Here is a 23,352-nt window from a genome sequence, read left to right as displayed (position 1 = left end):
ATAAGGGCAAGTATTGAGGTCAGATTGTTTGAATACTGGTTTGACTGTTTGTTAGCTGTGTGACCTTGAGAAAATTGCTTAACTACCTATCTCTGTTTTAGTTCTTTGTCTGTGAAATGGGGGTAAGAGTGCTGGCCTCACTGAGTTGATCAACAGTGAAGAAACCCATAGAGAGATAACCCACGTAAAGCATCTGGCACAGTGTAAGGGTCGGGGAGATGGGACCCAAAATCAGAGAAGGCATTCTGGAAACTTCAGCTCCAAGAGAGCCAGATCCAAGGCTCCCCTGATCTCCTCCAGTCATGGCCCCAGGGGCCAGAGCCACAGAATCACAGGTCTGGCTGTTAGTCCTAGTCATGATCTCTCTCCACCACCCAAAACAATTTGGAGACAAAACTGGAAAGCACCACTCCATCCTGATGGCCCAACCTCTACCCTATGAGGGAAAGGAAGGATGTTATAATGTTCACCTAGTGACCATGGGTCCTGGCTGAGCAAGGGCCCCCGATGTCCTCACGCAGCCTGGCTCTGGGGGTCCTCAGCCTGCTCCCCCGCCTGGCGCTGGGAAAAGTTACTCCATATGCAGAGCCTCAGACATGTGACTTCCACCCACCTCTCAGGTCCCCTAAGCCCACCAGCATCCACTCCTGCCTCCTGCCACAGCGTCCCCATGTGCTATGGTCCTCTTCTCTGACTTCCTCAAAACTCACCTTCCCCTAAATTCCCTAGGGGAGGAGCTGGTTAATCTGCCAACTAATTTGTATGCTAATGAGAGCTGAAGAATTAGGGCTTAAAGAAGTAGGCTTCAAGACCAGCCTCTGCAGCTCCACGCCAGGCCCTGCCTATGTGAGCAGGGTGCCCGCAGCTGTTTGGAACCCAGATCCACTTGCCAGGGATTGACCTTGGGATGCTGGGAGTCCAAATGGTTCCCAACGGAAGATAAGTCATGGTCCCAAGTTCCTGGTTTCCTCTCTGTCCCTCACTCACAGGGCAACCTTGGGAAAGCGCCTCCCTGTCTGCACTTCATCTTGGAACTCTGGTCTCTGAGGCTGATTTCCTCTTAAGTTCTTAATATCAAGCCTGCCCTGAGGGGGTTCCACCCATTTGTTCTCTCTCTGCATCATCCTTTCCCGATCACTGCCATGATCACCACCGCTACGACCACAATCACCATCGAGCAGGCCACTGAGCAGGTGCAGCTGAGGCTGGGGTTGCATCTCTGAACCCAGACAGGGAGCCCTGTACTGTTGGGCTGGCTCTGTCCTGCCCCATTTGCCTGATGCCAGACAGCAGCTGGACAGGGGTGAAAGACATGAGAACTGAAGGCAGCCAGGTCACCGGTGGCCACCAGAGCAGCCCTCGGGGTCACGTGCCGCTGGCAGCTGAAGGGGCTGGCCTGCAGAGGCACAAGGACAGGATGGAAGTGAACACATGATGTCAAAGGCTACCCAGATGTCAGAGGTCCCCAAAGGGCTGATAGCCAGCTGCCTGGCTTGCCACTTTCCAAGGCATCACCAGCAGAGCTACCAGAAGTTTCAGGATGACCAGGAAGAAAACAAGAACACTGGTGACCCTGAAGTGCAGGTGGCAAAAGTTCAAGACACCAGCACACGCCAGCACAAACCATTCTCTGCAGCCTGCAGTGAATGAGAAGTCAAAGGAGCGTTGCCATAACGCCGAGTCTTAGGCCTGCCTCACCGCTGCCCTGCCCTCTGCTGTATTGGGGTCTCGGTCACTTCTGGCTCTGCCATGAAGGCCTCCTGGCTGGGAGTTCCGGAGGCTTCTGCGCAAGCCTGAGATGAAGGACAAGGGCCACGTCGTGAGGCCGAGATGAAGGCACCAGCCTTCTTCCTAATATCAGCCAAACGCACCCCCCCACCCCCCCCACCCGGCTTCCTGCGAGGTCGTTATCCCCGCGCTGAAAAGGTGCCCCTGATGGATACTGCTGTTGGAGGAGGTCTCCGCACAGTGCATAAAAAGACGATGTCCTGGATTTTCATCCGGTGAAGCGAACGGGGAGGTTTCGGTCCGTGGCTCCCGGACTCTTCCCAGCGTTACAGAAGGCGCCAGTACGAGCTGCAAACAGTGACTAAGGGCCCAGGGTCTGCGCTGGGGACGGATATGTGGGCACGAAGGGCATGAGCGCAAGAAACGGCCGGAGAGGAAAGCGTTACCTGAGCCAGGCAAGGACCGGCCGAGGGCACAAGGATCCGATAAGGAAGCGGACTTTCCGTCCTGTTCGGCCGCCTTCCCCTCGGGGATCCCACTTGGAAACTTTTCCCGCCGACAGTTCCTAGAGCCTGGCATCCCGCGTTCGCCGCAAAATGAGACGCGCGCCTTGCTCCAGAGCCCTGAGGTCCGGCACCCACCCACCCACTTCCTGCCGAGCGCGGGGCGCGTGAGTCGCTCTCACCTCCTTCCCCGGGCGCCCGGGGACCTCGAGCTGTGCCCGTCGCCTGAGCGGAGACTGCCCCCCAGGAGAAGGCCAGCGAGCGCGGGAACTGCTCTCGGAGAGAGAGAGCTGCAAATATTCCCCGCCTCCCGGAGTCCCCGCCTCCCGGAGTCCCCGCCTCCCGGAGTCCCCGCCTCCCGGAGTCCCCGCCTCCTCCAAACCTCAGGTGCACCAGAGTTGAGACTGGACAGCAGCGACTCTGAGTAAGAACTGTGACTTTGGAACCTTTCCTTCTAGAAGGATCACCTCTCGCTGGACTCGGAAGGCTCTCATGCTCGGGTGTCTATTGTTTCTTTGCAGGAGGAGAGAAGGAATCACACTTTCCCCAAAGAGTAGCTGCAACCTGAGTAAAAATGAGACGTTGGCGGAGAAAATAAAATTCTTCAAAAGAAAAGAGGGTTGCCAAACTCCCCCATCAACCTCAAAGCCATGCTTCGTTTAGTGGCCTCACCCTGAACAGCTTTAGCAGCTCTCTTTTCGGATGGCCTTGATTACATTTCCAGCATATCCTGACCTCTTCCGGAAGTCAGCTCAACCTTCAGGCAGGTGGTGATAATCACAGCAGTTTCACCCTTCCTCGTCCCTCTCACAACAGGCTGTCCGACCTCAGACCCAACCAGCTGCAGGGCTCTGGCTAAAAGCCGCTTTCAGGGAGGTCAAGGAGATTCTGAAGGTGAGCCCTTCCCCCTTTCCTCCCCGCCCCCCTCCCCACCAAGTGCTCAGTCCCCCCACTCCCCACCCCCATGCATGGAGTCACCTAATCTCTCTGCTTCTCCTTATGAATGAGAAAAAGTGCCCCGTGTTTCCAAAGCCATAGTTAGTGGCTTGAGAATTGGAACCACATTTCCTGATGCCCAGTCAGGATCAGTCCCTGCCTGATATATTTTCTCTCCCTACTTGATTTCAGTGGAACCATGGATAGAGGATAGTCTATAACTTGTAGACTGCTTGACAAGATGCTGAAGACCCAAGGAAATAGTCAAGGGAAATGAGAGCTTGGCTGTCATCCCTTCAACAAAGCCCTCCCTGAGCCCCCAATTTGAGCTAAATGTTCTCTGGACTTCCTTGCTGTGTATCTGGACCCCATAGGGTACTTCACTCCCAACAAGGCAGTATCTAAACCTGATTCATCTGGGCCTGATCTCTTGCCACACAGAAGAAAACTCACCGGCTTCCTTAATAAACTAAGGCCAGACTCAGGCCCCTCACGGGGATGGCGTGCTGAAAATGCAGCCACCACCAGACTGTGGCTTTCTATCTTCAATCCAAACCAAGCCCAGAATCAACGCTTTAATTTCCTGTAGCGCAGCAGAGAACCAGCCTGAAACATTAAAGCAAGGCCTCCTTGGCAGCTCACGTCAGCAAAAGAGACACAGTAGAGCAGATAAGACTCATAGTCCAGGTCACTTACTTTTGGGGGGAGGGGGGGTCCCTACAACATACCTCCTCTGAGCCTGTCTTCACTCTAAGTGTCTCTGCTCTGGGCTTGCTCCCAGCGCCTTTTCCTGGTTGGTTCGCCTGCTGACTTACCTAGTGCTGGGGCAGATCTTCCAGCCCATTCTCGCTCAGCTCTGTTTCAAAGCCTGTCTCCCCCCATGGATGGCAAACCGCAGGCATGTAACAGATGCTGAGGAAATATCAATGCCAGACTGAAAATATGGTACAATCAGAGGGGCTGAGGAAAGTGGGTCATTTAAAGGGAACAGGAAAGGAGTAAGGAAAATGGAATAAGGCACATTCCTAAACAGAAGGAGGCCATTCTGTAACAGTGTGAGAGCGATCCGCTGAGGAGTTGACCACTTTCACAACCACTCAGGACCCAGGCAGCTAGCCAGCGTCCTCCTATGGAGTCAGTAAAAGAACCCCAGTGTGTGGATGCCAGAGGAAGTGGAGGCATGAAGGGAGTATATATATATATATATATTTTTGTCTTTTTGCCATTTCTTGGGCCGCTCCCACAGCATATGGAGGTTCCCAGGCTAGGGGTCTAACCAGAGCTGTAGCTGCTGGCCTATGCCACAGCCACAGCCACTGGGGATCCAAGCCACGTCTGTGACCTACACCTGAGCTCATGGCAACGCTGGACCCTTAACCCAATGAGCAAGGCCAGGGATCGAACCCGAAACCTCATGGTTCCTAGTCGGATTCATTAACTACTGAGCCATGACGGGAACTCCTGGAGGCATGAAGGAACAAGGAACTCTATGTGACCTAAAGAAAAGACAAGGACAAAGCACTTGGGGTTTTTCTTTTAATTATTTACCAGATAAAAAAGAAAAAATAGTGATTGTTTCTCTTCATCCCCAACATTTCAGTTTCCCAAGGTCGAATGGGAGAGACATTTGTTGAACAGTGATTTGTGCTCCTGGCCTGGAGCAAATCCCTCCCCTCTGCTCCAGGTTCCATCAAGCAGGAAGGACAGAGCCAAGGGCCAGGCAGGCATCTGGGACTATGGCAGCAGAGTGGCAGTGTGGCTGGTATGTTTTCTTCTCTCTGCTGCCAGAGTGTTGAGACCCTCTCCTGCCTGGCCCCCCATACCATCCTCCCCCACTGGCCAAAGGAAGAAGGAAGATGGGCCTTCAGGAGACGGGGATGGGTGTAGAGCAGGACTGGGGAGCTCACAGCAGGCGTGGCAGGGGGCCACAGTCTTCTGCTTCTATTGCACATCCTGGCTCAGATCCCTTGCCCTGAGCGGTGGGCTACAAAGTAAAATGCTTCTGAAATTCAAATAAAGAACCTGTTGTTGTCTGCCAGGTTCAAGAAGGGGAGGTGTGTCATGTGGCTGGTTTTGATTTATGTATTTAAATTATGTTTAGTTATTCATCATGGGGCAAGGCAGAGATGATGCCTCTTTAAGAAAGCACATGGGGTTGGGATACCTGGGGCCCTGCAGTCACCCGGCTTCTCTCGCTCAAGTTCAAAGAACCAAGAATAACCCTCTGTCCATCAGCAGATCTCCTTTTGCATAAGATGGAAGAGGCGGCAGTGTCCACCAGCCCCACAAGGCCCCTCTCCAAATGTCAGGACTCTGAGCCACTCAGGGGTGACCTCTCCTTCTGAACGCCCAGAGAATTTGACAGCTAAGTCCGGAAAAAAAACTTTTACACTGTAGTGTTTCTCCACAGAGCAGTAGCTGTTTGATTCTCCTCACTACCAACAGAAACAGAGTGAGGCTGGGACACGTTGTGTAACAGACCTACAGACAGAATAAACTCCTCTATGCACAGTGGGGGTGGGGGACGAGGATAGATTTTGATTTGGCAAAGCTGCGAATCTTTCACTTTCGCTGGCCGGAACAAGGCTGGTGGGGGAGACAAACCTAACCCAGCCTGTAGCAGGGACTGCAGGCTATGAGAGACGACAGGGCAAACACAGAACCGTAGAAACTGTGGCACTATAAAGATGAGAAGGCAGGTTCATGACCCCAGCTGGCAGCAGGCCTCAGGGGCAGGCTTCCAGAAATTCTATCTGTCCGTAGTAAGTGTAGCATCCAGATACATTAGAGTGCTTGTCGTTCCTCCTCTTCCCAACACATTCCAAAAGTTTCTCATTTAAATAACTATGTACACACACACAAGCATGGTCTCTCTTTGACATGAGGTCCTGCATTGAGGTCCTGCAATGGCTTTAGAGAGTCGGTTCCAATTGTCTTTTTGGAGATTTACTGCTTGGGACCAAACCTGCAAGGAGAAGAAGGAACTGAACTGTATACCAGGTAGGTCTTCCAGCTGAAAGCATCCTGGTGTCTAAGGGATTGAATATTAATCTAAATAACAAACCACATCCTTCCCTGGCTTTGGTGCCCTGGCAGGTTGCATAACCAGGCTATTGTCACCCAGAGGGCCACATGCCCACCAGCGACCCTGGGAACACAGCTCCATACCTCCCTCTGATAAGGACAGTTTCTCAAGTTCAGCTTCAAGTTCAGCGTCCGAGATCCTAGGATTAGGCACAATGTTGGTATATAACTTCCTCCGGGGGTTGACAGACAGATCCGAAGGTTCTTTGGTGGTGTCCTGAAGGAGGATGTCCAATTCCTTCTCCAGTTCCTCACTGTCAAAGTCTGGAAAGGAAAGACGACATAGGACATATAAAGTCCAGGGATGAAATGCATTACCGCGTCAAGGATTGAGGATAGCAAGACGCAGCCCATCTTTACAAAAGACACCCATGCTTCCCTGCAGGTTAAAAAAATCACGTGAACTGGGAGACAGAGGGCACCTCTAAGCAGATACTCTTTTTCTACACACAGAGCTAAGTCATCAAGGAGGTCTATTTGCCAACACCGTGGAACTGACCCTGCTCCTCTGTGCCCTTGAAGAGGCCTAGTGAGTGAGGGACGCTGGAGGACCGAGGGGTCATGAGCACAGCTTATCAAAGAGGAAATGGCAATTCCTTCTCACTACTCCTTTGGAGAAGCCACAGAGAGAGGGTGACATGGGAGAGCCCCCGAAAAGCAGACCCACGACCCAATCTACCACAGCCCAAGGAGGTGAGGTCCTCCTAGAGAGGACGGAGGACAGAATCACCTGTCAACTCACCTAAGCCGTTGGTTACCCCACCAGCCAGAGTCTGAGATACTTCGTCCTGGGTGTCACACAGCTGCAAGAGAACAGCGCGAGGCCTTGAGCTCTGAATGGTGTTTCTGGGGAATCTCAGTCTCTGGGTCTCAATGTTGAGGGTTACAAAGTAATGACGCCCCATCTAAGGATCAGGGAAAGCTTCCTCAAGTGCACAAGGTAAAAAGGAGCCACATCCACCCTCAGGACCTGCCTCGTTTAGGTGTCCCCCACCCGATCCCCGCCTGTACCTCTTGGATCTGATCCACAAGGCTCTCTGCCTTCTCCACTGTGACATCCTTCATGGAGAGTTTCAGGGCTCCGACCCCGGCCTGATAGGCATTGAAAACCTAAACAAAACAAAGTTGTCAGTGCAGATAAAGAACACTGAGCAAAACAGAGACAATATTGTTTCATCTCCGAAGATAGCTTTGGGTCTGGTTTCTTTTTTCCCACCCATGCGTGACTCACCCCATGTCCACTAAGGCCCAAACTTCCTGAGCAGAGAGGCAAAGGTGATCCCAACCATACCCTGAAAGAGCCCAGGCCTCCTCCAAATGGCAAAGCCACAGTGGAGGGAACGAGCCTGGATGCTACAGGGACCAGCCCAGCACCGGGGCAGGGGGCAGTGGCTACCATCTGATCTGTCTGCGAGGCGTAGATCCGATCCAGGATGCCTTGAACAGTGTCCAGCTTGGCGTGCAGGGCCTCGATGCGTTTTTCCGTCCGCTGCTTGGCCTTGAGAGACCTCAGTGCCTGGCGGGGTGTGGAGACTTGGTCAGACTCAGACAGGGCAGGCCAAAGGGCCAGAGGAAGAGAGCCCTTCCCCGGTGCTGAGACCATCCATCACAGGTTTGTAAAACAAGCTGTGGTGCCTGGGCCACCCACAGACTGCTCCCCTTCAGCCTCAAGAAGGCCGTTCCCCAAACTCCTGAACTCTCACTGCCAGCCCAGGGTCCAGGAACATAACTGGGAGGAGAAAACTCACCAGCTGCTTCTTTCCTGCTCGGCATGCCCGGCGGGCTTCTTCTTTATACCTACAAACAAAGCAACAGCTCAAGATGATGAGGCTGTAGGATGAGGGTGGCAGGGTCCTGAAGTATCCCCAGCAATAGCACTTAGTGAAGGTACTTTCAATCTGCAGATCAAATTCATTCCACCCAATGTCAAGAAAAGTGATGCCCAAGCAAGCTGGGATGTGAGCTGGGGCAGCTGCATGTGGGGAAGGCAAAGGACCAAGGAAAAGCTGTTTCAACCCACAAGGTATAACATGCAGACAAGGCACCTTAAAGGCAGATTCCCATCCTGGGAGCCAGGAGGTAGTGAATGACAACCTTGGCCTTCCCACAATGTGGGGTTTATCCCACCGTAAGATGGTGTGAACAAGTACATTCTAATTCCACAGCTACATGCCTGTAGCAAGGACACCCTGCATGGGCATCTGAGGGCAAGAGCAGGGGTCCCTTGGCAAGACTCTGGGAAGGCAGAGCCATGTCTGCCTGTATCATCAGGTGCGCAGGACAAGGTCTGGCTCAGTCACGGCTGGTTAAATGGTTATTGGCACAGAAGAGCATAAGCATAGTGTTCACGGCTGTACTCTTTGGGGGATAATTCAGTTTTTTCTCTTTTGTGATACTACATGCTTCCCAAGGCTGCTGCACTGTGCAGTTAGCATTTTCATAATCAGTAAAAAGAAAGCTGTTTTCTTTTTTAAGAGCCCAGTGCTGGCAGCTCTGGGGACCGGCCAGGCTGGGGGCCGGAGGTGCTCAGCCCAGGGGTAGTTAGTTACCTCTCTGCTTCCTGGGATAAGGACTCCACCTTGCGAGAGAGCAGCTGTTCACTCTGCATTAGCTGATAAACCCCGACATCTACGTCGTTGACAGGAGAGACCTTGGCGTGTGGCCCCCGGGCAAACTTCACAATCTGAGGAACAGGGGACAAATTACTGCTGCTCCAAACCCAAATGCTGAGAAATGCCAAGGCAGGGAGGCAGGCGGGCACGTCAGCAGGCACCCGACAAGTCCCTGGTGAGTCGGGGAAGGAGCAGCGCATTTCCATACCTTCTCCCCGTTCTGCTCCAAGACAGTGACTCTCTTCTCTTTCTGCAGCTGCAGCAACACCAAGTAGAAGGTCCTCTCATCTGGACAGGAGCCGGCGCAGAGGGCACTCAGCTCCGACAGGGCCACCACAGGGTGGGAGGAGAGAGGGGAGTTCTGATACAGACGATACACCTCCTCTGCCTTCTCCTGCAGGGAAGGGGACGGGTGCTTTCAGGCCCTGACTGCTGCCCACGGAACCCCGCAAGCCCTGACCCCGGGCTTCAGTCCCACCACACAAGGCAAGATCAGGGGTGCACTGACCCTGTCTTCTCTAAACTAACAGTTTTGAAAAGGAAAAGGGATTTGCGTTTTTTTAAACCTTGGAGGAAAGTTTGGTGAACATGGATAAGAAGGGGTACATGTATACGGGGAGCCAGCTGTGTGCTTGCCCTTCCATCTGGGATGTGGCACTTCTAAGCCTCCCTGGCCCACCATCCCCCAAGGGGAGAATGAGGCTGCGTGGTGTGGTGGAACAGCCATGAACCAGAGCTGAGGCCTGGCTGTCGGCCCCGCCTGGGACCCTGGACCAGAAGGTCTCACTGGTCCTCAGCATCCCACTCACATAGCATCTGCAGGTGGATGAGACGGCATCTAAACTCCCCGCCAATCCCAGCTCTCCATTTTTATGCCAAATGGCGATACTGCAAACCAGAACATTACTGAGTCTATAAAGTGTCTCAAGAGGGAAGCAGGTGACAAATAGGTGGGACAGGATCCTTGTGAGAAATACAAGTTCAAGAAACAATGGCACTGTCTTCCTCCTTCATGGAAATTATTCTTTCAGTCTTTTGCAAACAAGAAATATTTAGTGAAGCAGGCACAAAATGCTATGAAAATAAAGGGAAGGAATACCCAAGAGTTCAGCAATTTCCCAGGAAAAAAATGGTTGTTGAGCAGAATTCTGTAGGGTGAGTAAGTCAGTAGGTGAGGCTGGTGGGAAGGGCATTTCAGGAAGAGGGGTGTCAGGAGCAATGGCTCAGAGTCTGAGTCCATGCAGTGTTTAGGGGTGAGGTTGGGAAGGGCCGAGAGAACAGAAGCCCTTCTTCCGCATGCAAACAGTAATGTCTCCTCGGCAGACAGCAGGCAGTCACCGGAGGGATGGCTATGGCTGGATTAACAGGGATCTGGCTGATGACTGGGCAAGGAGGGACAGTGGAGTTAGGTTCAGAGGCAGGAAGACCACCAATCCAAGAGAATATAAGGGACTGAACAGGGCAATGGGAATGGGACAGAGAGGAAGGGATTCAAGCAAAAGTTGGAAGACAAGACGGGGCAGTCCGTGGTTACCGGGCCTGGGTGGGGAGGAGAAAGAGGTGTGAGTCCAGAACGACTCTTGGGTTCTGGCTTGAGTGACTGGGTGGACTAAGAGCAAGAATACAGAGGAAAAGCATATTTCAAAGGCAAGAGAGAACATTCCGTTTTGGACATGTTGGTTTGGGATGCTTGAGGTACATCCAAGAAGATGGTAGAGCAGACAATTGGAAATAAAAACCTGAAGCTCGAGGAGACACCAGGACAGGGGACATAACATACAGAAAGCAATCAAAATCCCAAGTGTAAAAAGTGTAAATGAGTTATCTAAGGAAATGCAGAGAGCAAAGGAACAAGCTGAAGGAAGACCAGCGTTGAGGAGATGAAGAAATCCACAAACTGCTTAGGGAGAACCAAGGAGAACCTGCAGTGTAATGACAACAAAGTCAAGGAATTGGAAAATTTTAAGAAGTGACTGGTCAATAGTATCCAAGACAGCAAGAAAGTCTAATAAGACAGAAACTAGGAGTTCCCATGCGGAAAAGAATCCGACTGGGAACCATGAGGTTGCAGGTTCGATCCCTGGCCTCACTCAGTGCATTAAGGATCTGGCATTGCCGAGAGCTGTGGTATAGGTCACAGATGTGCTTGGATCCTGCATTGCTGTGGCTGTGGTGTAGGCTGGCAGCTGCAGCTCCGATTGGACCCCTACCCTGGGAACCTCCGTATGCTGTGGGTGCGGCCCTAAAAGCAAAAACAAACAAACAAACAAACAAAGAGACAGACAGACAAAACTAGAGCTTTCACTAGATCTGACTGTGCTGTCAGATAACATTTCCATAAAGCCACCGTAGGAAGGATGGTGTGGTGTCCACACACAACATTAACGGTACACAGCATTAACAAGTGAGGCTAGGAAGAAACAAAGTAAATCAACAGTACTTTAATTTTAAAAAAACAATTCAAAACAACCTAAAATATCTAAAAAAAAAAAAAAAAATAGTGAGGTGAGGACAACTGGCTCTCCATTTGAAAGGAAAGAAGATTTTTCCTAACCACATATATAGAATACAGGCCTAATTATTAAAATTTAAATTGAGAAAATGAAAGTATAAAATAATTCAAAGAAAATATTTTAAAAATCTGATTAACCTTGAAATAGAGGATGCCTTCCTAAGCAAGATCAGAAATTCAGCAGCCATAAAGGAAAAACTGAGAAATGTGACTGTAGAAATACAAAAACTTCTATATGGTACAAGACATCATAAATAAAAAGGAAAAGCAAACGTGAGGCTGGGAAACAACATTAACATTCCCAATATTGTGTATATATGTGTGTATATATATATATATATATATCCCAAACACACAGAACTCCTACAAATTAAACAAAAGAAAAACAATCCAAAATAAAAACAGGCAAAGGATATAAAAAGGTACTTCACAGAAGGGAATAAGTAAATGGCCAGTAGATAAGTGAAAAAATGCTATTTTATTAGGGAAAAAAAGATTACATTTCTAAAAAAAAAATGGAGTGTATATGTATACATATATATGTATATGTGTATTCGCTTATCTATTTAACAAATATTTACTGAGTCTCTACTATGTATGCACCCGCCACTGCTCCCAGGGCCAGGGAACTTCTCCCTTCTGGTAGAGGAGACAGAAAATCAATAAGCAGGTATATAAGATTTTCAAGAAGTACTAATGATACCAAGGAAATATAAGAAAAGATGTGTGTTTTCACAAACCAAAATGGGAAGGGAAAGTACCCAGAGATGGAAATGGGATGAATAGAAAGGGAGCTTTCATTTCTTTGTATGACTTTTTGTTTCTTTTTATGAGGTTCCCAGGCTAGGGGCTGAATGGGAGCTACAGCTGCCGGCCCACACCATAGCCACAGCAATGCCAGATTAGAGCCATGTCTGCGACCTACACCACAGCTCATGGCAATGCCAGATCCTTAACCCACTGAGAGAGGCAAGGGATTGAACCCACATCCTCATGGACACTCTGCTGGGTTCTTAGCCCACTGAACCACCATGGGAACTCCTGCATATTTTTAAAATAGCAAAATGTATAGGCAATTTCTTTCTTTTTTGTCTTTTTGCCATTTGTTGGGCCATTCCCACGGCATATGGAGTCCCAGGCTAGGGGTCGAATCAGAGCTGTAGCCACCAGCCTACGCCAGAGCCACAGCAACGAGGGATCTGAGCCGCATCTGTGACCTACTCCACAGCTCACGGCAACGCCGGATCCTTAACCCACTGAGCGAGGCTAGGGATCGAACCCTCAACCTCATGGTTCCTAGTCGGATTCATTAACCACTGCGCCACAACGGGAACTCCTAGGCAATTTTTACTTTTTTCTATTTTTTTCAAATAAAATCAAAAGTTTGTTGGCTGCTTTCTGCGATTAGACTTGGGAAAATCAATTTACCTCAGAAATAGGCTTTGTTGTATAAAAACATCTAGATAAAACCCTTTATTTTCACACATAAAAACAAGTCTCCATCCCAGGAGAAAATAGTCACCTCCTCATATATTTGAAAACATATGTCACCAAATGAGATTACGTGTTCAATGTTCTGTGTAGCGATGTAAGCTGGGTACAGACTGAACATTCCTGCCCCTAAAGAGCTAGAAGATTTATTTTTCTCCCTAAGTAGGATCAGACTACTTTGTTGTCAAAAATTATTGTTGGTTCTTAGAAGATCTATGCAATGCCACTCCCACCCCCAATCCCTGCCTTTGCTCTCGAAAGACTGAGTCCAGAGTTTTCTTGTGGTGCAGTAGGTTAAGGATCTGGTGTTGTCATTGTAGCAGTGTGGGCCTGATCCCTGGCCCAGGAACTTCCACATGCAGTGGAGACTGTGAGTCCAAAAACCACACATGTGGGGGACAAATGGATCTACCTCCCTTGGCTCAAGCTAGAGAACACACGAGGGGAAAGACCGCAGTGAGGAATGGCGCTTGGCCTAGAACCACCTAAACCATCTTTCAGTTTCTGTGGGGCCTTGTGAGCCTTGGAGGTCCTGCAGGTCAGGGTACCAGGCCAGGAGGGGGTGCAGCGCAGAGGGAGAGGTATCCTTCTGAGGAAAAGGCGTGCTGCTCAGTCAAAACTCCTGGGGGACAGGGAGACCTGGAAGATTTCGGAGCCGTGCTCCCGAGTTTGAGGAGGAGAGGATGGGGTCTGTCGAGGTGAGGAGAAACCGGAGCTTCTCTTGGGGGTGGGGGCTGGGAATTCCAACAGCTCCAGCTGTGTGGACGCCGACGGGGCTATGCAAGGGCCCTGAGGTTGGGCTTGGTCAGTTTCAAAAAATAAACCACTGTCTGCAGTGTACTTTATAAAGACACACACACACAGAGACACAAACACACACACACACACACACACACTCTCTTAAGGTTCCTGTAACCTTGCCCACAGCAGCTGGGTGGTGGAGTGGTTGGGGTGAAGCAGGTTGGCCCTGGGTTAAACAGTGTGTGGAGGTGACGGGGGAGCAGCCTGTGAGAAGGAGCGACAGAGCAGTAACTAGGCAGGGCACCAGGTGCCACAAGGAGTCATCAGCAATGGGAAAAGTGAAGAAAGAGCACTGACAGCGACAGGGCAGGAACACACAGATAAGAAGGTAGCTGAGGAGTTCCCATCGTGGCGCAGTGGTTAACGAATCTGACTAGAACCATGAGGTTGCGGGTTCGATCCCTGGCCTTGCTCAGTGGGTTAAGGATCCGGCGTTGCCGTGAGCTGTGGTGTAGGTCGCAGACACGGCTTGGATCTGGCATTGCTGTGGCTCTGGCATAGGCTGGTGGCTACAGCTCCGATTCGACCCCTAGCCTGGGAACCTCCATATGCCACAAGAGCGGCCCAAGAAAATGGCAAAAAGACAAAAAAAAAAAAAAAAAAAAAAAAAAAAAAAGAAGGTAGCTGACAAGACAAAGGGACAAGCAGGGAAGGGACAGAGCCAAGCACACACATAGTACAGAGGAAGGACATTTCATCCTCTGAGCTTGGGCAGAAGGAAGGGCTGAGAGGAAGTCAAACTGGAGGTGGGAGTAGAGGAGGCTGAAGGCCTGACTAAAGGATTCCACCTTCTCAGTGCGGAGTCTGCAGAGAGCAGAGAGGGTGAGAATGCAGGGCATGTGGGAGGGGCCGGGAGGGGACAAGAACTCTGGACTGTGGGGTGGCTCGGAGGGCCCTCCTAAAGCTGGGGACTGTGAAGGGGCCCCAGACTTGGTGATAGAGCAATTTTCTCCAGCAGGGCTGGTGGACCATGGGGCTGGTCTAAGATGGCTAATTTGCTGGTGTCTCTTGTCTGGCCTGAGAGCTGCAGAGGTGCTGAGAGTGTTGCTGAGGGAAGTGGTCAAGCATCCGCTGCATGCTCTAGGCTGCAGGGGGGAAGCAGACCAGGAGGCAGCCAATTGACCTGGACAGCAGGAAGGCACCAAGGACCTGTTGGCTTTCCTTTTCTTTTCTTTTCTTTTTTTTTTTTCTGTCTTCTTGCCATTTCTTGGGCCGCTCCCATGGCATAGGGAGGTTCCCAGGCTAGGGGTTCAATCGGAGCTGTAGCCGCCAGCCTATGCCAGAGCCACAGCAACACAACATCCAAGCTGCATCTGCAACCTATACCACAGCTCACAGCAACTCCAGATCCTTAACCCACTGAGCAAGCCAGGGATCGAACCCGCAACCTCTTGGTTCCTAGTCGGATTCGTTAACCGCTGAGCCACGACAGGAACTCTGGCTTCCCTTTTCTTTTCTTCTTTTTTTTTTTTTTAGGGCCGCCACCACCACTGCAGCATATGGAGATTCCCAGGCTAGGGGTCGAATCGGAGCTGCAGCTTCCAGCTTAACACCATAGCCACAGCAATGCAGATCTGAGCTTCATCTTCAACCTACACCCAGCTCACAGCAACAGTGGATACTTAACCCACTGAGCAAGGCCAGGGATTGAACCTGCATCCTCAAGAATGCTAGTCAGACTGGTCTCCACTGAGCCACAACAAGAACTCCCCTGTTGGCTTTTCTGATGGAGAAGTAAGAGACAGAGGAGGAAATGTGAGCCTAGGTTGCTGATTTAGGGGAAGGCGAAACTGAAAGTTACAAGGTCTTCAGGAAGAAATTCTTGTCCATAAACTACAAAAGGCAAAGCATTTTCTAAATTGTGGCTTATCATTAATCCCTACAAAGAGAGAAAATAATCAACTGTGACAACTCCTAGACAAAGGCTTGCCCTTGAAATGTACAAGCCCAATTGGCAACTAAAGTCTAGCAAGTACTGCAAAAGGGAGGCAAAATGATCTGGTATCTACTCCGTCACATGTGAAAAAGACCCATTCTCATTCTAACAATACACCCACAACCCCAGGAACATGGAGATGACTCCAGATGACACCCAGGTTTCTTGCTTCCAGCAACCCACCTTAAGCAGCTCCACAGCCACTAGCACCTCCTCAGCAGGAACCTTATTATCCCCCAGCATGTTGGAAAGAGTCCACTTGAGGGGCTTCAGCAGGAAGACTCCAACCCCCCAGGAGATCCAGCTGCTATCTACGCTGGCCATGAAGTCTGACTCCCGCTGCAGCTCCCCTCGACTGCAGGTGAAAAAAGAAAAGGGCATTAGTAGGTTTCACGCAAGGTCCCACTTCCCTCTTAACCCACAAAGAGGCATTTAATTATCATCATCATAAACGCCTTTTACCAGGCACCTACTCCGTGCCAGCTACTATGAGCAGCACTGTTTATGCTCCAGCTCTAAGCCGCGTAACAATTTTCTACAAGAGAAAATTGAGGGATTGAGAAGATGACAGAGGTCAAAACTAAACTATAATTTGGCTCCAATATGCAAGCTTTCCGCTAAAACTACAAAGGCACAGGAGGTCATGGGGCCTGTGTTGAGACTTCCCTTTACAAATGGAGTTCCAAATGATAAAATGAAAACAGCAACAATGGATTAGTGTCAAGGACAAGACATAAGGAAGAATACAAAGATGTTCAGAGAAAGAGTTCTCTGCTATTCCTAAGCCAGGGTGGAGATAAGACATAAGCATTTCATGGTACTAGTAATACGTTGCTAAATGTACTGAATGCTCCCATGGGCTGGTTATTATGCTAAGGGCCACAGAAAGAGTATCTCTTCAAATATAATAAATTCAGAGATCCTGCTGTGGCTCAGCAGAAACGAATCTGACTAGTAACCATCATGAGGATGCAGGTTCGATCCCTGGCCTTGCTCAGTGGGTTAAGGATCTGGCATTGCTGTGAGCGGTGGTGTAGGTTGCAGACACAGCTCGGATCCCGTGCTGCTGTGGCTCTGGTGTAGGGAACCCCTAGCCTGGGAACCTCCATATGCCGCGAGAGCGGCCCAAGAAATGGCAAAAAGACCAAAAAAAAAAAAAAAAAAAAAAAGCAGCCCAGACTGTTCTTGCTCCTCACCGACTTCTTCAGCTACTGTCTCTCCTGCGCCCCATCTCGGGCCTGGACTGAAACTTTGATGTCAGCCGAGGCAAGAGAGCTGGGGAAAAGGAGGAGAGACCTCTTGATCAGAAAGAGCAGCAAGCTAAAAGCAATGTATCAAAGTTGACTTTTGTCTTCAGCCAGGCTGCTCTGGGTATGACATATACAACGTGTGCATATGCTTTAGAATAGAAGACCCCGGGGTCCAGTTCCCCCATTCTTCTAACTAGCTATGCAACCCCAGGTAAGTCGCTTATCTCCTTAGGTTCAGTTTCCTCTTCTGTCTGCTGAGGACACCTGCCCACAGGACTGCAGAGGGGGTCAGATGAAATGGTGTGTGCAAAGTACCTGCACACTGTGAAGTGTTGTATGTGTATAAGATGTCCACGTTACCACCTGAGGTAGCTCCAAAACCCTGCACCTGTTGCACAGGTAGCACCTAAAGGGCACCAAGATACTCAGTAAAGCCCTCAACCTCCCTCATGTCTTCTGCTCCAAACCGCTTGTGCCAAGGATAAGCCAAGACAGGCCAGACACATGACCTCTGCTGGGAGGCTGCTAGCAAGATCCCTACAGGCCTCTTCCCCACAACTGTCTTCTTAGCTCTGCCTTTCCTTAGTTCAATAAATCCTGTCTCATGGACCATTTATGTTTCGAGGTAATCTGAATTCAGAAGTCCCTACGAAATAACTACATAATGGGATTCCAGTCCAGACAAATCACTGTCACCTCCGACAGGCTGGCTTCTACTCTAAACCCTCTGCATCTCCGTAATGAGGCTACCCTGGCCTCTCAATTTCCCTCCACCCTCCTCCCTCTCTCTCCCAACACCCCCTAACCTAGCCTCCTTCTTCGCCCACAGAGCAAACAGAGACTGCCCAGGGGGCCAGCTCCTGGGCTGGGCGGCGTGCGCTCGGGAGAACTGCCCGGGTCCCTGCCCGCGGGGAGCCGCCCCGCCCCCCGGCCCGGGCCCGCCCTCACCGCAGCAGGTCCTGCAGCACGGTGGCCAGCCCCAGCGGGACGCTGCCCTTGCGCTGAAAGGCCTCCTGCAAGTCCCGCAGACGCAGGCGCACCACCCCCTGGCGGCGGCTGTGGCTCAGCACCAACGGTGCCCAGAAGCCCATCTTGCTGTCCCAGTCGGTGCTGTTCACCTCGCGACTCCTTTTGAAGGCGGAGAACAGGAAAGACATGCGCTCCTCATCTTCCTCCCACTCGGGGGGCAGTAGGCCCGCCGAGTCTCCCCCGGCCGGGGCCTCGGCCTCCCGCTCCGGGGACCACATCGGAACCCCAGCCCCGCCAAGGCTCCGAACACAACCCTGGCCCTGGTCCCCTTCCGTCCTGGTTCCCTCCCGGCTTCCGTTCCTTGGCCACCTCCTCTTCTGTCATTACGTCACCGCCCCATGAAATAAGTCCGCGTGTCCTCACGGCGCACGCGTCTCCGCCCGGCCTGCGCCCGGAAGTAGGATGATGACCCTATTTTTCGAGAAACTCAGAGCGCTTGCGCCAACCCCTCCTCCCGCAGCCTTTGTGCGGTAAGGAGGACGTCGCGTGTGCGCAGCGGGTAAGTGCGCATCGTCGCACCCCGTCTGGAATCGGGAAGTTTGGCAAAGCATCGTAGAGGCAAACGACTGTCCGCCGAACTTGTGGTGGTTTCTGATAGGACTGTAGAGTCCCGCTAAGGGGCGCCAGAGGCACGAGCGTCAGCCACGCAGATCACCTTGTAGCGGCGTTCTTCAGACATTTAAACTTCCGAGTGAGCTCCCTTTTACGATAACGTCACGGATAAACAAAACTCTCGATCACTTAAGCTCTGTGAGAGTGTATACCCGGATTTTCAAGGATATATAAGCTTTCACTCCTCACCTTCTCTATCTTGGAGTGTCCCTTTGTTACCTTCTCAGAATCAATATACCCTTAAGATCGCGCTCAGTTCTTATTTTCCTTGAAACCGTCTCCAACTGTTCTGACTCATCGTTGATCTCTTTCACGATGAAAGAGTACAGCATGGGCTGAACAATACAGCATTTACTATTCCGGGTCCTGTTCCCTCGTTCCCTGAGAGCGGTGCAATGGCTTTAATATCTGTAATGCATGGTGGTGCTGGAGAACTATTTCATAAACTGAAAAGGGCATACCTTGACCCTTGCCCTTCTAATTATCTTAGAATTGTTAGATTCTCTCACACACAGACACAAAAATCTTAACGAGTAACAGACATATTCAGTGTGTTAAGAATAAACTGGTTTTCTTTTTAATTGAACCATCTAAAAGGTGAAAAGAGTTTCTTATTTAATGGAACCAGGTAACAGTCATCAGAGTGGAACATAAATTTGGCCTCTGTCGCTCACTGGCTGTATGACCTTGGGCCTCTTGTAAAGTAATATTTCCTAATAGGGTTGTTTGAGGGAAATGTTACAATGTATGTAAAATACTTGGCAAATGATGTAGTGGGTGTTATCACTGAGTGACAGGATGTTTAGTAGTTGGGACTTAGTGTAAGGAAGAATTTTAATAAGCATTTTAAAGGAGAGGAAGTGATATGATTGGTTACGTAAATGAATGTGTTGATACTGATGACTTGTGTTATTCCTCCAAGCACTTTCACAGACAATACCTCATTTAATACTCATAGCAATTGACAAAAATTCTTGACCACACTCTAGACAGGCTCCTCTAAGTCTTCTTAACTATACCTGTCAACCTTAGTCTATAAAGATGTGAACAAAAACTAACAGTTTCTAGCAGCTGAAGGCATATTTGTAAGGTGACCCTACCCCCCCTTAAAGTGCCTGCCTAAGAAAACTCAAGGTTATCAAAAAAAATTTACTATTTGTTCCAGCCAACACCTGAAGACAGAGCCCCTGTCTCCTAGCCTCTGTGAGAGGGGAGGAGTCTTACTTTGATAAGCCCTAGTTAGCAAACCCAAATGAGTTTTACAGGGATCAACCCTCCCTTCCTGCATTGTGTAATTTTTCACTGACTCTACTGAGACAGGCTTACCCTCTTCCCTATCCCCTTGTTCTCCCTTTAAAGAGCCCAGTCACCTCTGTACAAATAGAAGCTGAGTTCAGTTCACCCTGGACTCTTTTCCTTATTGCAGTAATATACTACTGATTAAAATCTGTTTGACGACTTTAGCCTCCGGCTTTGTAAACAAAAGACCAAATTTTGACACTTTCCTGTGCGATGAGTTTGGGTACTTCTTCCATTTTATAGATGAGAATGTTGAACCACAACTACGTTAAGTCTGGTGGAGAACATTCCAGAAAAGAAGAATAGTATGTAACTTGAGCAAATAAGCTGTACCCTGAGAAACACATTTCTTCATGCTGTCATGCCAATAAAATGGCTGGTTGATCTGTGTCATGAGAGAGACCAGGCTGTTTTCTGCCAGAGATCTCTGAGTCTGAGTCAGAATAGTCCAGATCCTAAGCATCTAAAGGAAAGCAAAGTTGGGCACTGGTGTCCACCTGCACCTGAAAGCGCTACTGGGTTCCTGACACCTCTGGGCGCAGACTTCCCTGCCTTCACCTTTTAGAGATTAGAAGGGCTGCAGGGAGTAGTGCAGAACCGAAAGGAAGCTCTGCTGATCCTGAGAGGGGCAGGTGGGTATGTGGCAAAGCTTTCACGCTCCAGGCTTCCAACCACTACTCTCTTCCTCTGCTCTGTGGGACTAGCTCATTTTCTTCCTTAGGTCACAGCTTACAGGTCACTGAAAGATCTTGTCTGAACACCCCACCTCACATAGCACCCTTGGCATTTTAGAATGGATGGGTCAGTTTGACAACACCTGCTGATTAATCTTAACATCACAGAAAGAAAGACAACCAGATACGACATACCTCCTGAAGTAATGTGATGGGAAGTACACAGAACCACCTATGAAGCATTTTTGTCCAAAAACTGAATCTGAATCTGATCAAGCCATTAGATCTAAGTATACTGGTTAATGGAAGTTAAAAAAAAAATCAGAAAGTAGAGGAATATGCTAAGCAAAACTGAGTTGCAATCAGCAAAATCCAGGTTGAAGAATTCTGCTAGATAATGACCTTGTTTCCTCAAAAAGATAATGGCAACAGGAGTTCCCATCTCGTGGCTCAGTGGTTAACGAATCTGACTTGGAACCATAAGGTTGCGGGTTTGATCCCTGGCCTTGCTCAGTGGGTTAAGGATCCAGTGTTGCCATGAGCTGTGGTGTAGGTTGCAGACGCGGCTTGGATCCCGAATTGCTATGGCTCTGGCATAGGCCTGCGGCTACAGCTCCGATTTGACCCCCTAGCCTGGGAACCTCCATATGCCGGAGAGCGGCCCAAGAAATGGCAAAAAGACCAAAAAAAAAAAAAAAAAAAAAAAAAACTTAAAGATAATGGCAACAAAGAGACTTTTAATGTGCATTGTTATTGGGTCTGATTTGGGTCCAACTTACATAAAGATAAACACTCATCTATGATAGTACTTTCAATATTAACTGGATATTTGGTGATATTAGCAAATTGAGTGCAATGATATGGTGCTTATGTTTTACTGAAAGTATTTATATCTTGAAGATACCCCTAAAGTATTTATGAATGAGACTGTAGCATATTTGTGGCAGGAGATTGGGTGGGGAATAGTAGAGAAGTATCGGTGAGTGTGAATTTCATATTCAGTACCTGGAACATAGTTAGTGCTTAAATATTATTCAATTTTTAATGAATAACGCAATCACTTAGATCTGAATTCTGGTTTCATCTTTATTAGTAAAGAGCTGCAAGACCTCAGACAAGCCGGGTTCCTCTCTGATTCCTTCTCTGTGAACTAAAGGTATCTATGCTATGATCTTGAGGTTCTTTTCCTAGTGCCCATTTTCCCCTTCTAAATGTATTATCTACTGTAGATGTGTGACTGCAGAAGTTCTTTAGCTCTGGGGAGTCTGAAGAATAAAATGTCACATAAACATCAGCATATCGTGGCAGTGATATTTATTTACTGATGCCCCAATGTGATTTTGGCCAGACCCCTAAGCAGCCTCACTTCAGCCGTGAAGCACAAGCAGAGCGTTGCTTCAAACACTGCAAGGCGTCTGTGGTGCTACAAGATGCTCCGTGCCATCTCTCCTGCTTCCTAGGGATGCCTCATCATTTTTGTAGAAATGCTCATGACCTGTTTTGTTATCCAGTTATCTCTGTAGTCCACAGCCTTTAGGACTTGGCTAAAAGAGGCATGAAAAGGAAAATATATGATTCTTAGCGTAGGAGATTTCGAGGGGAAGAAGCCAGGCTTGTTAATATTCTGTTCAGGCACCACTATGTTATGGGAGCCTTTCCCGATCTCTTTCTTTCCTCTTCCGTCTTGCTCCAGGCCAGATTGGGTGCCCCTCATCTTTCTCTTGTGTGCCTCTCTATCATTTAACAGGCCACACTCCTTTCTAAGTTTCTGTTTATGCACCTGTCTCTCTGAAGTGCCTCCCGTGTCCTTAATATTTGTTTCTATCACAGCGCCTGGTACATCCAAAGGACTCAGTTTGTTGAATGAATAAATAGTTGAATTTAATTGACGAAACCATGAATAAAGACTCAATTTCACGAGGCCTATTATTTATTTATTTATGACTTTTAGGGCCGCACCTGTGGCATATGAGGTTCCCAGGATAGGGGTCTAATCGGAGCTGTTGCTGCCAGCCTACACCACAGCCACAGCAATGCCAGATCCTTAACCCAGTGAGCAAGGCCAGGGATTGAACCTGCAACCTCATGGTTCCTAGTCAGATTCGTTTCCACTGCACCATGACAGGAACTCCCCATGAGGCCTATTCTTTATATCATAAGAATATTTATGCTAATATGATGCACTAATATAGTAGTTGAATTTTTCATTTTTCAATGACATAGTTGTTTCTTTGTTCGGGGCTGAAATGCCTCTTAATTGTCTACATGCGCAGACAGAGGTGTTAGAACAATCACAGATGTAGGAAATCCTCTTGCTTCTTTCTTCAAAACACCCAAACCACAGAAGGGTTGTTGCTGTCTATTCATTCATGACCATGATCTTCTCGAATGCCTTGGTGACCATTTGTGAAACTTCAATTTCACTCCAAGTAATTTACCCCTTTTTATTTTTTTTAAATTAAAAAATTTTTTCTTTTTAGGGCCACATGTGCAGCATATGGAAGTTCCCAGGCTAGGGGTCAAATTGGAGCTACAACTGCCAGCCTACACCACAGCCAGAGCAATGCCAGATCTGAGCTACATCTGTGGCCTACACCACAGCTTATGGCATTGCCGGATACTTAACCCACTGAACGAGGCCAGGGATAGAACCCAAATCCTCATGGATACTATATGGGTTCGTTACTGCTGGGCCACAATGGGAACTTCAATTTATCCTTTAATCTCACTGTCTTCTCTTTCACTCTTCCCTTGTGAATTGCTCTGTGTTTCCAGTCCAGCATGTAAAACCCTTCTAAGATCCATCAGAGAATTGAGATCAAAGGGCAAAACTACTACCATGAAAACTGGAGAAGAGTTCCCGTTGTGGCGCAGTGGAAATGAAT

The 23,352-nt window shown here is 49.2% G+C and overlaps 1 protein-coding gene across 1 annotated transcript; it reads right to left on the bottom strand.

Annotated features, from left to right (window-relative positions):
- CHMP7 (charged multivesicular body protein 7) lies at positions 4,690–18,281 on the bottom strand. Its single transcript, XM_021074113.1, has 10 exons — positions 17,802–18,281; positions 15,787–15,958; positions 9,072–9,257; positions 8,801–8,934; positions 8,000–8,048; positions 7,648–7,767; positions 7,263–7,361; positions 6,994–7,054; positions 6,336–6,515; positions 4,690–6,132 (listed from the first exon to the last, which is right to left on the bottom strand). Exons 1-10 carry the CDS (start codon positions 18,098–18,100, stop codon positions 6,080–6,082), a joined length of 1,353 nt encoding a protein of 450 aa, XP_020929772.1. The 5' UTR covers positions 18,101–18,281; the 3' UTR covers positions 4,690–6,079.

This window comes from Sus scrofa, chromosome 14 (genome assembly GCF_000003025.6).
Source record: "Sus scrofa isolate TJ Tabasco breed Duroc chromosome 14, Sscrofa11.1, whole genome shotgun sequence".
Taxonomy (NCBI): domain Eukaryota; kingdom Metazoa; phylum Chordata; class Mammalia; order Artiodactyla; family Suidae; genus Sus; species Sus scrofa.
This window is presented reverse-complemented; position numbering and strand designations above follow the sequence as displayed.